Raw genomic sequence first — 17439 nt, forward strand, 5'->3', positions numbered from 1 at the left:
TGCTTCAGTTGGGCTACGCGCTTCGCGCATACTGGTTTAGGTGACTGCTTAAAAGTTTACATTTAATTATTTCTTCATTAACTGATTAAATTGAATTTAATTGCTTCTATCCTCTTGAGAATGCATCTCCGTTTTCGCCGGAGTTTGTTAACTTTCTTGGGGAAAATAAAGTTGGGGGAGAGGGGCACTCTGTGGCTAACTTATTTTTCGACACTTTAACTTACTTTTTCCTCTTAGTAACATTAGCTTACATGTAAGTAACATTTCTCGAAGTAAGTAATCAATCGGGGCCCTAAAGCCTAAGCAGTAGTCTTAGAGGATCTATGACATGTAAGTTAATGTTACTAAGAGGAAAAAGTAAGATGGAGCGTCGAGAAATAAGGGTGCCACTGAGCGCCCCTTCCTCCGCAACTACATTTTACCCAAGTTTCTTTTCATTTGCCTTCATTTCCTAAACTTTTCCTTCCTTAGTATGAGGAGAGCACAGGAAGCCGTATACTTCTGTCTGCTGTTTTGCTGCTGCGAATGGTATTTGATGACCTTATCTTCTTGATTATATGCCACGTCTACAGTATTTTGCTATGCAAGTCCTTATCCGCCGAATTTCCGTGACGTGGACGTTTGCCATTATTTTCGAACGCTTGTTACACCCACTAACACATCTCTCAGTAGATTTCTTGGGTCCAGAATGCGAGATGAGTGCCGTCTACAAAGAGTCTTCGAATTTTTCGACTTTCGCCAACCTAACGCTTCAGAACACAGTTCTCCAACAGAAATGTAATCTTTCTGTATTTGCTATAGTTCAAGTGCACCTCTACGGAACATAGATTGGAAATAATATGAGACAAGCGACATTCATCTGTTCACCCTCGTGATGGTATGTGCGTGTTGGACCGCAGGGTCTTTTCCAACGTACTCGAAGCCGCTTTCTGATTTGTCTGTCATGTGCACTGTGCATTTGCGTACACGCTCGAAATTCAGCGGCGGAGGCAGCAGTTGGACCCGAGGTGGGACCATCGCAAACTGCAGAAATGGGTGATACCAGCAAACGTTCCACTACGCTCCCAAGCTCTACGCTCCACCGCACCGCCTTGAGAGAAGTTGCGTACGCAATTGCACCGTTCTTCATGTCGTTTCGATCCTACTATAGAGATGAGGGTGTAGTTCACTCTCATGTATGAACGTGACAACGCTCCATTTTTCCTGGAAATCCGGGAAAAAGACGCGAAGAACAGCCCTGTGTGGTCCCGTCTCCCCAATGACAAAACTTGTTACGCGATAGAGCGCAGGCTACATTTTCGCCGTCCGACTTCTGTAATTCAAAATGAATCAAACCAGCAGCAGAATATCTTCCATCTGCATGTGCTTTTTCACACGCCTTTTTCTGGATGAACTAGGAATTGAGGGTGACTACGCTCATATTCGTGAACTACGACACTATCTCTATCCATCTATTCTTGGTGAGATCGTAATATCGTGATTTCGCGTTACGCTAGCTTCAAGAGACCGCAGTTCAAAGAATGGGTGGTTGACGCCGGCGACGAAGACAGACTTCACGCTCCCTCTCTTCTTTTCGTTCGCTACGTTAATCAATAGTTAGAAAATCAAATACGTGTTGATTTACAAGCACATGCATACACAGACAATCACGTGAACCACGCCCCCCAGTTGCACTCGCTGCCTGCCTCGTTCATCGATTTTCGTCGTGCCAAAACAACGTTCGATTCGCTGAGTTTCTAGTTTTTTTTTTTTGTCGCCGGCTCGAATAACGTACGTTTACATTGTTTTTGAGTGTGCTTTCGCATTTTTTTCTTATTTTTCTGTTGCATACTTCTGAAGCAATGTTCTCATGCTTTGACGCACAACTGAGCGAACGATATGTTGTTCTGTCTTCGGTTCGTGTTCATCTTACATGTTTTGCACTTGCATTATCGTTCGATGCAGTCCACCAGAGATCGGCGCACTTTTAGCTGTGCTGCATTGAACGCACACGCGATGTCTGATGTCTGCGATTTTTTCTGGGCAACCAATTCGATGCGAGCCACAGCTGGCACGTATGTAGTTGTACTTGGCCCCGTTCTGCTGCGACTGTTGGTTTAACTTGAAATCTGAATACAACCGCAACGTCCCTATACTATTCTATAGTAGTGAATAACACTAGAACATAATCCCGCCGAGTTAACTGAATGCACTGCGTCCCAGATGTCCTTTTCAGGCACACTTCCGCCCAATATCATTGTGGTCGGTGTTTTTAAACTTCATGCTCTTTTTTTTTCTTTCTCAGTCATACATGCAGCTAGCTACAGTTTTAGCGAAGAGAAGTACAAGTTCTATTCATCTTGACGAGTTGTTCCTGGATGTCACATGAAATTATGTCTACCACTATTTTAAATTTAACTGAAATTCGAAGCACGAGGTCAGCAAAGGACTGAATAATTTTTTTTACAAATCTCTAGGCTTAAGGCTGACGAAGGAAAGATGACCAAATCTAATTATATTCTATCTATGTACTTTCATCTCACTAAAAGCCACCAATAATTGCCTTATCTGCATGATTGATTTACATCCTTCCACTCATCGTTTTCTGTCAAGGCGTGGAGTCGTTTGTGCTCATCCGGTTGTGTATTATAAAATTTTGCGACGTGCAACCACGTGTCAAACTTCTCGAATGCAACGCAACGCAACGCAATGCAGCTGCGTTCCGCCGCATTCGAAAAGAAAAAGAACGCATACGCGCTGCGGGCGCGCTCTCGTGGCATATGTAGAAAATGTCAACGAGAGCCACAATTAGGATACGGTAGTAACGGGCATAACTTCTATTTCAGAAATATTGCAGGAATATATTAAAGATATCTAGTGCCACATAGTCAGCGCAACTCATGAGTGTGAAGAAGTCCTGTCGAGAAACTATTAAGAGTTGGACACTGAGACTAACCTGTTGTCAACTGTTTTGCACTGAGATATCGATTCAATACGAGCAGCCGTATGACGTTATTCAGCCAATGATCTCCATACCAAACATGACTTTTTGCCCTCATCGTTAGTAGTCTAGAAGTGTAACGTAATGCTCGGCAAGAGACTATGGAGGAGAACACTGTAACTGTTCACATAATTAGGCTGATTCAAAATGGAGAACAAACAGCACGAATTTCTGCGTGCAGCTCCTTCGATTTCGAGCCGATATCCAGAGTTTTACGGCGGTACATATTTTCGTCTTCCGTATGAGTGAATGTTTGCCTTTAGGAAGTTTGTGCTTTGAGTAGCGAAGGAATTACTTGCAATTAGCAAGTGCAGTCACTGTTGCAATTCTTCAACTATCTGTTCAATTTCCGAGAAAGAAATCCTAGCCACCCCTTTTATATGGAGTTATTGTTCTTTTCTATGAGCTGTGAGTTGGTCACTCATTTATAACTTGATGAAAGGTCACAAATATCTGTTTTCAAACTATCTGTAGGTATCTTGCTGAATGTTCTGAGTTTCTGTTCGATATTCTTTCTCAGTTGAGTGCATTTGATGATGTGCTCATAATGTTTGCACGAGTCCAAAACTGTTCGACCTTTTTATCGCGCTATTGTGTTCTACTTACTTTGTAATTCATCACCAAATCTGGTTTCCTCTCCGAGAGCATGACGGCTAGAGAGGAGACCCTGTAAAAGCTGTAGGGAAGGATAGGATGTTTCCCACACAAAAAAGAAGTTTTGTAAAATTGGATGAAGTCACTTGTAAAATCAAGAGAACTGGTTTGGAGAGTAAGTTCGTGCGGCTTTCTAGGCCACATTTTTCTATAAAGAGCATTGCATATGATTAAGTGCTGTATATCATTTTGGAGCTCCTATGGTTATTTCTCACTATCATTATTGGAAATTTCATATTTCATTCTACTCTTATAGATGAAAAATGTAACCTCTGATTGACAAAACTGATATATCTGACATCTTCTCAAGGAAATTGATGATGTAAGGATCTTCCCACAAGTAGATAGGGGCAGTTGTTGCCGAGTGCGAGCGTTATCATACAGTATTATCTCTAGTAATCCATAAAAAGGCGTGTGGCCCCATCCCCTTAGCGATGTAATTTATTGTGGGCAATAGAACTCCAGAAATCATTAACGCGTCTACAATTTGTGTGGGTGGAGCATCTTCTGCTCCTTATTATATTATTAAAAGTTATGTTAGTTGGATTGCACAGAAGGAAAGCCTGAAAATTTGGACGTTATGCTTAGTAGGAGCAGTACAATATAAATAAATGAATTTACAATTTCGTTGGAAAATTAAACATGGGCCATATATACAACTGAATGGCCTGCCACAATAGAATACGTGCATTTTAGCTGTCTTGTTGAAGAACTGGTTGAAGAATTCTCGACGCCTATCGTAAATCAAAAACGACCTATGGTAGATTTTCGTGTAGAAGAACATCGATCATTGTTTTCTGTTCACCTGACATCGAACACTTCTTCTATCACAGAACTTCGATGCTTTATATGGTGATCAAGAGAATACGAATAACGCATTAAAGATGAAGTGGTCATGAATCGTGATGCAAAACTTAAGTGAATTTTGTATTTAATTCCCATTCGTTTTCGAGCCATTTTCAATGGAAAGAACATAGTGTTACACAACAGCGCTCCGCGACTTATCCCTTTTTATGTTTCTGAATGAAAAAAGGTTTTTTTAATAGAATCATTCAAACTCATACCCCTAAGTGGAATCTCTTCACAAAAGGCGACTGGTTTGCAAACCAATAAATAATGAAGTGTAAAAGGAGAAGATTTGTGATTTTTTCTGTTTGGGATCGTGTTACTTCGAAAGTGGCTGATTTTAAGTTAGATTCACTGCTCATTAACAAGAAGATCAGATGTCTGTCTTGTAGAATTTCCCTCTTTCAGTAAGTTCTGATTCCTTCAATATCTTTTCAGCGACTTGTCGCTTAGTTATATATCTTCTTGCTGCCAGAGCTTTCACTCAACGCAATACCATCAAAAACGTTAGCAAGATTCGCAGAAATAGTAACTGGCATCAGTGATTCGAAAGTTAGAAATTGTAGTGGATATTTTGAAGATTAGCGTTTGTCCCCACTATCCTCTGTGACTCATCGTTTATTTGATTATTCAATTAGATCAAAAGTGCGCCAGAAATCAGACAACACATATAGAGCAAAGGATGATTAATGAAAGCCAATTGCGCTCGATCTACGGTGAGGAATACATGGGTTAGCACTCTTACTACGGGTGTCTTACTTTTCTACCACTAGTTTTTTTTAATATCAAGAATACAAACGCTTAACTTCCGACGTTTTTTCTAAGAAGAAGAACAATAGGTGAGATCAGGTGCAAGAGATCGTTCTTATACGTTTTTCCACTTTGAGGAAAGAAAAAGTGGTTCTCATAATTTACTTTTGAAACACCTTCCATTTCGTACATGACCAGTAGTTTTTTTTTTCAGTGAAACTGGAAAATTTTCCCAAGTGCTGTTGAAAATGATGAAAAAGGGTCTAGACGATTGCGAAGAAGTATTTTTTCTGAAAAGTGCACTTTCGAAACATAGTTTCAGCCTATCGCGGGCACCTTGCGCACATTATCATCATCATTTGTTACACAAATGGATAGCTCTTGTAAGGTTAATTACCACTAAGACGAGGAAGAACAAAGGGACGCACTAGAAGAACACATAATTGAACTTTATTAACAACAAAATCGAAACCAATGATAATTGTGTAGAAGAGAACCTACGGCATAATTTGAAAATGAAAGAGAGACAAAGTAAAGTCACTGGCGTAACAATCCACTTTGGATGCGCCAACGCGTTTTCTTTTTTCAAACTGGAATTGGTAATCGTTGAGGTTTTTGGGACGCGTGTGTTACAATGAATTGTGGGTGCCAGCCGATGATCAAGTCAGTGTTTTTATCCTCCCAAACAAGTCCGGCAATAATTCATCGATTCGGGAGGGATGAAAGGCTTGGTTTCACTAGAGCGGTCTCGAACCGTCGACCGTATGGCTACAACCGAAAACTAACCGACTGCACCACACCCGCCCTATTTGAATTGGAAAATCTTCGCAATTAAATGGTTTATTAGTTCACACAGATTAACTTTAAAGGCGGAGAATCATGGAACTGACGATGTTGAGGTCTCTATGGGCAAATATAGAGTTCGGTGTGTAAATTACGAGTGTGAAAGTGGCCTCGCTCAATTCCACTAATTGTCCTTTAAAAATGGTGTCGGAAGTGCCTTTAGCTCTTATGAGGTACGTTAGAACGCGCCCCTTGTGCACGCTCCGATTCACCCGGCAACATATTCATTGGTTTTACTTGAATGGGCCGTTGAAGGGAATCCATTCGTTTCCGACCGCTCGCTCGAGGATGCGGTGCGTACGCAAGGGTGACGCGTTGTAACTGAAGTCGTCATAAAAAGCGGCATATTCCGCGCCATTTTTTTATGACGATTTGAGCCAGTACATTCAAAATTCGCATTCTCAAACAAAAAATTTCCACATCAATTTCGGGTGGTTTGGTTGGAGGGGCATAGGTGGAGCGTTATCACGTATGTTCGAGTCAAAAGGACATGAAGCACGAGTGTAGTCACACCAGTGGTCGCGCTGGAGCAACGCGATTTTCAACCGCAGGACGCTGCGAGCGGTCTGCTACGCAATTTGCCAAAGTAACGTGATGTGACGTCAATTGTATCGATATTGGCCGCAATTTTTTTTTTGTTTTCTTTTTTTCTGCTTTTCTTTCTGATTTTCTCGTCTTTCATGTTTTTTTTCGTACTTTCGTAATGTTTGTTGTATTTGCGTAGAGATCTATATTGCATCTGTATTGTTCTTTAAAGTTTGGTCCAAAGTTGTATTCATTTCTATGTTAATGTTCTCTTTTTTGCTTCTTCGCCTACCCTCATCCCCTTCAAACAAAAAAGAACATTACCATTAAATTAAATACACGAAATAAACAATACAATAACTTAAGAGAAATACAGATCTACACACCAAAAACAAGTACTGCAAGCATAACAAAAGTACGAGAAAAGGAACTGAAAAGACGAAGAAACAGAAAAAGTGAAAAAATGAAACAAGTAGCGATCCGGATGACGTCACTTCACGTCACCTTGCAAACTGCCGAGCAGACCGTTCGCAGCTTCCCGCGGTTGAAAATCGCGTTGCTTTAGCGCGACCGCTCGTGCAACTACACTCGTGCTTCGTGTCGTTTTGACCCAACTATGCCTCATAGGAACAAACGCCGTTTTTAAGGACGATTAGGGGAAATTGAGAGGGACCATGCTCATACTCGTACTCGACACATCTAACTCTATATCTGCCCACGGACACCCCAACATCGTCAGTTTTCCTGATACGTTGTCTTTTATATCACCCTATTCGGCGTGCTTGGAACTGCTTCTCTACTAACTGCAGTTGTTTAGTTGTCGGAAGGATATTCGTTCTTCTTCTTATGCTATACTGCTATACTTCACAATCGTTGGCGATAATGATTTGATTTTTGATGAATGTTGCTTGGAGGCGAGGCATTCACGATCGTAGCTGCGATCATCTCTCTAACATTTAGTAAATATCAGAGTGAAAACAAAATCAGCAACATAATTGTTTGTCGTTATTGCCAACGTCGGCGAAGTTTAGAGGTAGTCTTACCAATCCTCACGAATGCAGATGACGAGCGTGGCCTCGAGGATTTGTTCTCGTTCGTTGTAAAGTGATCCTTGATGGCTTTTTTTTCTGAAAGAGGTATTTGCCACTGCTTTTGTTGATCACTTGTTCTTGCACTTGTCACTCTCATTCAAGCTTTTGCTATAATGCGTGCGAAAAGTGTTTTACAGCAAAACTTCCCTATCATCGAAGATCTAGACTGTTTCTGGGTATATTTGATTACTTCATTCTTATCGTATTCCTCTGGTGCATATAATCGTCGTCGAACCTATAGTGTTCAACCGAGTCAAATTGAGACGGAGTAGAGCGGTGAAACAGTGTATGCCGGGCAGGGAAAGAGCGTCCGTTGCTGTAGCGTTGCGCCCTTTCTCGTTACACTACGTATGGTTACGACCATGCCTTCACTGTTAGTTCACATGCTGGATATACTGTGCAGGGAAATGGGTACATTCGGCTGGATTGTAAATCTGCTTGTAAATAGAATCTATGGACTTTTAACGTTCTTCGCTGACGACTTCTTCGCTGTTTGTTGTGTCTGTCTTTCGCTGACATTTAATTATTTTCACCGTAGCTACGACTTTGAGAGATGTTAGAAACGAAGGAATTATGATGCAGCAGTGGGACGCTGAAAACATCTCAAACGTGATTTGTGGCCTTACGACAATTTCAACATCTCTTCTCTTACCAAAACGTTGCAAATTCTACACAGATATAATCGTTTCAGAAATTCGATGTCTAGTAGAGCGATCACTGGCTGCGTAGTGCGAATAGGTGTTCAACATTTAACTGGCTTAGTACGCACGAATATTTTCTAGAACTTTTTTCGTTCAATATTAAATTGCAGAATCGTTTCTTAATAATGATGTTAACACCAGTACAACAAATTATATTTAACAACACACACATAAATTGATGTGTTGTGCAATATCACGTGCAGTAAGGCACAGTTCTCACTCGCCCAGTACAGCGTACAGTCTCCATAATTCCTGATCCAGTTGTAGTATTGCGTTGCGTCTACGACGAACATAGAGTGGATTAGGAGGCATCCTAATAACATAACTTCTTACTTGGGCTGAAGGTCAGTAATTTGACCAACGATACTGTTAGTTCGCAGTCATCTGCGGGAGATTGAAAACTGCGGCACACCGGACTGCTTCATTCTACTTTATTACTATTTACTTAGGACTTTATTTATTGGATGGTTTCCAGCCCAGTGGGTAGCGAATATCTGTGCTGTGGATTCGTCGAAAGTGGAGGCATTATCTGCATTTGTATTGCATCTAGGAAGAAAGATTCAAAAGGTCACACTGTCGTAGATAAAATCTAGCGTGAACGCATTGGTCCTAGAGTCCGCTCAAAACTCATGGTATTCGTGTTTCGTTTTTTCGCTGTGTGTGCATTAGGAACTCTACCGTACACACTACGCACGTCCTATCACTCCCTTGGATTCATCATTTGTTTCATACTCCGTCCATACGTGGATACGCATTTAAAAACAGTTGAAAAGTTCCGTGCTGCCACGAATATTGTGTCCAAACTATTTGTTTTTGTATATAGCCGTCCACACCACCACAACTCTCATTCAAAGTTTTTTGGATCATGTGCATAGTTCTGTCGAGGAAATGTAAAAAAAAATGTAAAAATGATAAGTTTTTTTTATCTTGAATTCACCTGCTTGTGACTGAATTTTAACGCGACAGTCCAGCTACGACTTAAAGGCATCACCCCACGAATCTGAGTTGGTGCAGATTTCAGGTGGAGTATTCGTATACGTGATGGGAGACTATGGAGAGGAGGTGATTCCGTCCATTTCTTCCTAATTGCCGTAAAAAACGGATCGGAAGATGCGGCGCCGCACAAGGCTGGCGCGCTCCAGTCGAACTCCCTGTAGAAAATAGTGTGCCAGAACGCCTGTAGCCGTATCTTCCGGACCGTTTTTTACGGCAATTAGGAAGAAATGGACGGAATTGCCCCCCTCTTCATAGTCTCCCATCCCGTATACGAATACTCCACCTGAAATCCGTACCATCTCAGATTCGTGGAGTGATGCCTTTAAACCGAATTAAGAAACTACGAAGGCGCATGTGGCGGTGTTATATGTCTGGTTGTTTTTCATATTTCCGAACAACGTATGAATCGGTTCACATGTAGATCTTCTGTTCAAACGCGAATGAACGCACTCTTCTTGAGAACAACAAGTGTTGCGTTTACTATGTGTCGGATTTTCACTAAAAAATGACATTTGTTTTTTTTTAAATCTAAATTCTATAATTTAGGACTGGAGAAGTCGTGACGTGTTGAAAGATTGCTCTACGTCACCAACCGCACCAAAGCCTCACAAGGATTTGGGTTTGGTATGTACATTGTAGTCATCATTCATTGTTATCTGGATGGCACGGTAATACTACTATGTTGGTTCTTCGAAGTTTAGGTTGCTATGTATCAACAGCTGGAACTAAAGAAAGTATAAAGTTTTCATCTAATTCGGATAAACTCATTCATGCTGTTTCCAACAGTATAGGTGGAAGTTCTAGAGATGTTATTTGGTCAGAAGCAGATTCTATCTTGCTTTCTCACAATAATTATGAAGATTATGAATTATGAAGAACATGAGCGAGTTGAACAAATTTACCGATAAGGAAAGGAGCTATGAAAAGAAGTAGAAGGATTAGCCGGCGCGTTAATCTTCGGAGATCACATATGACTGCATAGTCGTAGTTTCGTATAAAAAAAGTACTAGTAATTGAGGGCTTCTCGTTCTGAATACTTCTGGCCCTGGGGATTGCAGCAGATTTCAAAGCCTTTGCCTATGATTGCTTAGCTCTTCTTTTTTTTTCTAAAGGAGTCAAGCTTACCTAGCTGTAATTTCATTCACGCCTTCGTTCTGAGCCTTATAAACAGTTTGTCGTCCATGAATATTATCCAAGATCTTGCTACATTAAACATTGAGGATGGCTTAGTATGATTGCTTCCCAGAGATCAGGGTACTCTCGAAATGCACGCTTGTGCGTTCTGTAGCATTGCCATAGACGACTGATTATTGATGCTGCTTCCTCTTAGCTCGAGGTTTGTCACTCATCTTCTGGATTATGTGCTGTTTATCTGCCGGTTGCTAAGGAAGCCATGTGCTCCTAATAAGTAGTGTATGACCTGCATAACTGCTATCAAGTGGTGCCAATCTAGAACGCAGCTCGCAAGATCGTCTATTGAATCGGTAATTTTTTGCTAAGTTGTATATCGTGTACACGACCATCGTTTATGATAACTGACCCGTTTTAGAGAGTTCTGTCCATCCATTCTCCCTCATTATTTCAACGACGTTCTCCTGCTTCATGTGATTCACCTGGACCACTTGCCCTTCCGCTGATCTTCGATTTTCTGACAGAATTGCGATTAATGCTTTCATTCGACCCCTCTGCCTGCAATGGTTCCCAGCAGCGTATCTTACTCCTTCAAGTAAAGCGAAAAGTTTTTTTTCTCTGGGCAGAGCACTTTGTAAATAAACTTGATCAATGGTTCGACTGTCTTCTTGTTGTACGTTTTCGATCTCGTGCTACCCAACCACAGCTCTTCTCCAGTGATCAACTTAAAATGTATCATGTGAAAATACCAGCTGCTTGTCAAGAATTATGTCTAATTTACTCGGAGCACTTCGTCGAGTATCAGTGTTTGCTTTGTCCTGCAAGCCCATCGATTAAGCGCCAGCAGAATACGATCAGTCTCGTCGGTCATAGGTTTGCTAATTCTCCGCACGATGTACGCTCGAAGATCGGGGCTCTCTGTTTCCGCTGCGGAACATCGATAATACCTACGGTGATTAAATTTCTACGCTGTGCACAGAAGGTGCAACTGGTTAATACATTCCGTGAGAGACGCTAGACGCGCACAATCATAAAGAAAAGAAGCATTTAGCATCTAGCGGTCAATCGATTGATGCAGAGAACAGGTGCGGTCGTGATGGATCTCTGAGCGTCTCGGTTTCGCGCACGGTTTTCTATCGAATGAGATGTCGTTTTTTGACGTTATTGTTTGTGCTTTTGTCTTCGCATACATAACAAGTGATAATTAATTATTCCTGTTCTGCCTCAATTGTTAGCTCTATATATTCAGTGAGATAGAATATTGGATTGGAAGTTTCTGAAAGCTCATCACTTTTCCAGCAAATCTCATCTAGACTCTTACTTTATTCAGTTTTTCTGCTTTAGTTTCTCTTCCGAAGTACAGCCCTAACCATGACATTAATTGACTAAGTAATCAGTGTTTAAACAGATTTTAAAAATAGGCGCAGTTTAGGATAATTGAGGGCTGAATTGAGCGAGAACATTCAGTATTAAGATCACGATGTTTTCTACTCCTCCAGAATGTGTCATTCGCACTCCTACATAAACAGCTTCGTCGCTTATATGTGGCTCGCTTACATGAAAGATATAGGTTGCGTAGTTACTTTTGGGACTATTTGCGACATAGAATTATCTCGCAGGCGTAAATTCTCCATTATATACTACCAGCGAAAGATTTCTACAAACATCACTGAATGTGTTCGTTTTTACTTTTTTCTATAAGTGTCTTGAACTTCCGTTATTCTCTCTCCTTATTTCAAAAAAATATAGGAATTTATGTGAAATTTATGGAAGCTGGGTGCCACGATTGAATTGATTGTTAATAGTAACATTATTTATTATGAAGAATTTGATACAAAAAAATTGTTCAAGAATAGTAACTAAGAGGTCTAACTATGCGTACAAAATCACCATTACCCTGCTCTTTCAATCTGAATTGTGAAAACAACTCGATTCTTCAATTCTCAAGTGTAAGCTTGTGTCCTCTTAATGTCTAGATTTCTCGATTCGCGTCATGTGAACCTTTGCATTTCTCTGTCTTCATCACTTTAGTTTGATCCCCTATTTCGAACTTATTTTTCGCTTTTATTTTTAGTGCGCACATTTTGTCTGGTTTTAACAATTGCTCTTTAACAGTCTAATAGATCTGTGACTGGTATGAGCTCGTTTTGTTCTCAGCTTATGCAAAGGCGAACTGATAAAGTATTTTCGCGTAAGAAAAATTGCTTAGTGCGCATGTTTTGTCTTTGCTGCAATACATAAAGTGTGACTGCATCTTTGGTCTTCCTTTGTTACCCGAGCAGGGACAGCTCACACAATTGAGCACTACATTTCGGTTTAATTGTTTTTGTGTTTTGTAGATGTTCGATGTGAGATATTAAAAGCTGCAGGCGAGTGCGTCTTATCAGAGCACATATCCTTTAATTTTGATGTACATTTCTTCTGAATTTTGTTGATTTGCAACTCAATCACTCTGTTGTTTATTGTACAAAGGATTATTAATCCTGTTGACAATTGCCCATTAATTCTGTTTCCTTATGTACAATACTGGTCAAAAATCTTGACTTATTCCAAGAACTGAGATTCTGAGATCTTTTTCGGAGTTTCGTCGGGATGTTTCCTGAACCAAGCACAATGTCCAAATTTACATGCATAGGTGCGATAGGGAGAAGCCGGATCTTCCTCAGGTGAAGGGGGTTTAGCTCATGGGGTGCAGCTCAAGTGAAGGGGGTCCTTTCACAAACCATCCAAAGGTGAAGGGGGTAATTTCGCCAACTGTTTAAAACTGAAGGAGGTCCCTTCCTCAACCGTTCAAAAGTGAAGGGGGTCAGAGCACCGGCTCCGACTATCGCATCTATGTTTACATGCATAGTCAGAGAGTGCTATACGAGACTCACTAACATATACCTGCCTTTCTTACTTGTTAGCTCTGTAATTATTTCAGATATTGGAGCAAAAAAAAAAGACAGGCGAAGTATTTCAGCTCCTTTTCTTCCTCATTCATTCATTCATTCATTTTCTTTCTTTCACTCTCCGCCCCTTTGCCTCTCTGTCCCACGTCGTTTCATTCGCACGCTGCACACAACCCTTCACAGCCGGGCTCCATTTTTTTGAAGACCTTTCGCATAGAACATCCCCGAAATCCGTCCTTTATGCCACTAAAGTTTATGGTAATCTTTTCTTAGTTACCATCACCTGCTACTTCAGTATTCTTGGATTTTATACTGCAAGATCCCATATTTATTCACTCCTATTCACATTTTTCTATCGTTTCGAAAGGACTGGAAATTTCCTTGCAACGTTAATGTTTTTCGCTTTATAGAGGTCCTCAATGTTCATTTATGTCCCTTACTAATAATAACATAGTGAAGTTCTGCTGCTGCGTCGTATGATAATTAACCTTCGTAAGGGGTGGAGCGGGACGTAAGAGTCAATGAAACTCTTCTGCTGTAGATGATTGTTAATTATTCCTATTCGTTCCAACATACTCTGACTTCCCAAGAGAAGATTTTCTTACTTTTACACTCTTGTATGTTGATATGGTTGTCGTTGCAAGCTATCACTTTTCAGTTACATCAAACCATTTTTTAAATTATTTCCTTTTAAGGTTATGCATTTGAGGGATGATGACGATACCAGTCAGTGTCACATAAATGACAACCGCCATCACAGTCTTCACACCAGGAATGATGCGACAAAGAGGTTCACACCAGGTATGTTCTGTACGAATACTCTACTATCGACTTTGTTCCGTATTGCTATCATATTACGTGTGTCATGACAGCGGTGACTGTATTATCGACAGGTTGTATGACATATTTTTGTCATAGTTTAGAAAATTTAATATTTTAATCGAGCGGCCAGACGTTTTTGTCCATGCTCAGGATTTTTTTTTCTCGTTATTGTCAGCTGAAATACCACTTGTATGCATAGTTATTAGGAATGTAATTTTGTCACTGTTTAGCTTTTCCCCAAAATGATCCTCTTTTCTCTTAGTATTGTTATCCTCACATTTCCAGGTGATCTCTGCGTCGTTTGCGGTGATGCAGCCTCCGGCATCCATTATGCTGTAGCGGCATGCAACGGATGTAAAACATTTTTCAGAAGAGTTGTTCTTGAGGTGTTTCTTTTCTATTCCCAATTTATATTTGTTAACCTATTTTTTCTTCACTTTCAACGCTAAGATGTTGTAGTTCCAGAATCGAACATATTCGTGCAAGAACAACGGTGACTGTATTATCGACAAGAACATGCGATGTTCATGCAGACATTGCCGATTCAAAAAGTGTATTAGGGTTGGGATGGATAGAAGTGGTTGGTGTGCTCTCACTACTCTCAGTGTTTCTTTCTTAGCTACCTATTATTATCACGTTTGCATTATAATATATAAAGGTGTAGTGCTGTCTATTACTAACTGGGAAGATGCAGTGAAACTGTTACAACTGTTATATCAAAGAAAATCTACCACTAATTTCCACACTCCTTCGGCTTGGGTGCTAGCCCAAGAGAGAATCTCAGGAAAAAAGCAAAAAATGTTGCGGGATCTGTGGTGAAGTTAGCAGCTTGGTGGAGTTGCAACAAAAGTTCTAAGAACAACCTCCACATACGGGCATTGTTGAATATAAGGCCCTATTAGTGCATTTGCTTGTATATGAACACTAAGACAGAACTGTTGCGTTCTAACAAAAACAATTAATTCCAATTTGTAATTCAATTTAACAACAATCTTTACAAGTTTTGGAATTCCTTCATATGAATCTTCAATGATGTCTACTTTCGGTAGAAAACGCAACGAACCTGATCTTTAGTCGTTACAAAATCATAAATCGTCGTTCTTCAGAACTGAATGTGGAACGTCGGCGGAAAAGAAAAGCTCGTCGAGATGCCGAACACGGTGACGATATTAATGAAGTGGAAATCACAGATCCGCTCATTGAACTACTCATCGATAAGGAAACTAAGTGAGTTCTTCATAACGACATACAGATATTGACGAAGTTGAAAAGCTAAACTTCTACCAGTTAAAAATTAGAAAGGTCAGCTTACCTATCAGTTACAACCAGGTCCAGTTAGATTTCTCTTTTATTCAAATTATTTTAAATCAATATGTTCTATCTTCAGATACCAAGTTTTGCTGTCGTCTTCGGTCACGCCCATTCATAATTCTCTCAGGGAAGCCTTAGACAGTGGGTACAAGGCGTTCGATGACGTTGAAAAGGTCTGCACTGTTTTTTTTCCTCAGCACTCAGCAGATGCTTTCACCTTCCAGATCTTTGATTGTTTCTTGAAAATTTTGCCTGATGTTAGAAAATCACTTCAGTATGCTACTAATCCCATGCCTGTGGGAATGTCCACGAATTTCTCTTATTGGCGAGCAAAAATCTTATCAGTGATAGTCGAGTGGGCCAAATCATTTGAGGTATTACTTCCAATCACCTGTTTCCTTTTCTTGATTCCTGTCCCACAAAACGCCTTTATTTTGACAATTCTGTGCTTCAGATGTTCAGCAGACTAGCACTTGATGATCAAATGCGGCTAATCGTCCATTCATCGTTTTCGAATCTCGTCTTAGCGGAAGCATTCAATACTCCTGAAAAGTACACGGATCGAATTGTATTCCCAGATGGTTTGAGTGGGTAAGACTTCTGCAGCTCTATTTTGTTGACAGGTTGTTTCGATAGTACAATGAACGATTCCTATAGGAACACATAGTACTGTAAAACTTGCTCAAGACGAATTTCTGGCAAATTTTGGTAGAAATTCTCCCACTAGAATTTACCAGAAATACACCTGTACCCATTTCGTGAATCTGGTTTTTCATTCATTTGCTTAGATTTCGGAGTCCTTCCGCAAATACTTTGAAGGAACGGAGCGGGTTAATCCCTACTGTTGTCGCTGTCATTAACAATATTCTGGTTCCCATTCGGCGAATGAAAATGACAAAAATTGAATACCTTCTTCTTCAGGCGGTCCTTTTTTATGATCCAGGTATGTGAATGGTTGCATGTGTTGAACCCGAGATGTGTTTAAGGTTAGTTTTGTTTTAGAATGTCTGTCCCTATCCGAAGCTGCACAACATCTAATAGCAGCCAAGAGGCGACGGTTATTGGATTCATTGCGGCATCATTTGGACGCTAAGTTGAAAGATCCAACAGAAAGTGCTGCTCGGTTTGCAGAAATCCTTCTGCGGATAGGAAATGTACAGGTAAGGTGCTGCTAAGGTCAGAGAAAACATGGTAAACGAAAAAATTGTCTAGTTTGAAGGCATTGCTGTTTTGTGATTCATTTGGAATATCACTTTTACTCTTGAGTTTTGAAGGCCACTGAATTCTGCCCGCAAAGTGCACTGATGCCACTCTTAATCGGTTTTTCAGTCTGAGTGGAATACCTTTCCTTTCCATTCTAGTTTCTTATAATTTCTTGAATTTTTCTCATGGATAAATTGTCATATGCATGGAGAAAGAAGGAGAAAGTATCCGTTTTTATTTATATTCGTCTTCTCCGATATCGTCTGCGTCAGTTGAAAAGGTCACGAGCTAAAATCCTGGGCTCACATCCAAAGAAGGTCGACTGCGCTCTTGTTCGACTTGGAAATGTGTAAAATATCCTGGTGTATATGATCAAGATTGTGAAAATCATCGGTTTCAAGCTACAAGCTTAGCTGATTTTTTGTCCTGTAATCTCCTAGTTATAGCCATTCATTGAATTTCAGAAAGTGGCTGCTTTCAAAAGGGAAACTCTTTGCACGATAGAAACATTCAACTTGATGCAACCTCATCCATTCACTATGGAAATTTCGAAGAAATATCCGGATGTGTCATTTTTCTGAAGACTATACTTCTTTATGGAAGAGAATTTCCAAAGTTTTGATGTTCTAATAGTTAATGACCAAATATCGTAGCAATATGTTTTCCGGCACCTCAGGGGACGCTTTGGAACTCAT

The 17439-nt window shown here is 40.4% G+C and overlaps 1 protein-coding gene across 1 annotated transcript; it reads left to right on the forward strand.

Annotated features, from left to right (window-relative positions):
* Positions 1-2202: 2202 nt before the first annotated feature.
* RB195_005528 (uncharacterized protein) lies at positions 2203-17325 on the forward strand (the record flags this gene model as incomplete). The annotated part of the gene is made up of 12 exons (XM_064178083.1): positions 2203-2241; positions 9933-10010; positions 14104-14209; positions 14516-14616; positions 14696-14810; positions 15337-15457; positions 15618-15714; positions 15817-15915; positions 15996-16132; positions 16330-16484; positions 16544-16701; positions 17209-17325. The coding sequence occupies 12 exons, from the start codon at positions 2203-2205 to the stop codon at positions 17323-17325; spliced, it is 1323 nt and encodes a 440-aa protein (XP_064035166.1).
* Between the last annotated feature and the right edge of the window lie 114 nt (positions 17326-17439).

This window comes from Necator americanus, chromosome I (assembly GCF_031761385.1).
Source record: "Necator americanus strain Aroian chromosome I, whole genome shotgun sequence".
NCBI classification, from domain to species: Eukaryota; Metazoa; Nematoda; class Chromadorea; order Rhabditida; family Ancylostomatidae; genus Necator; species Necator americanus.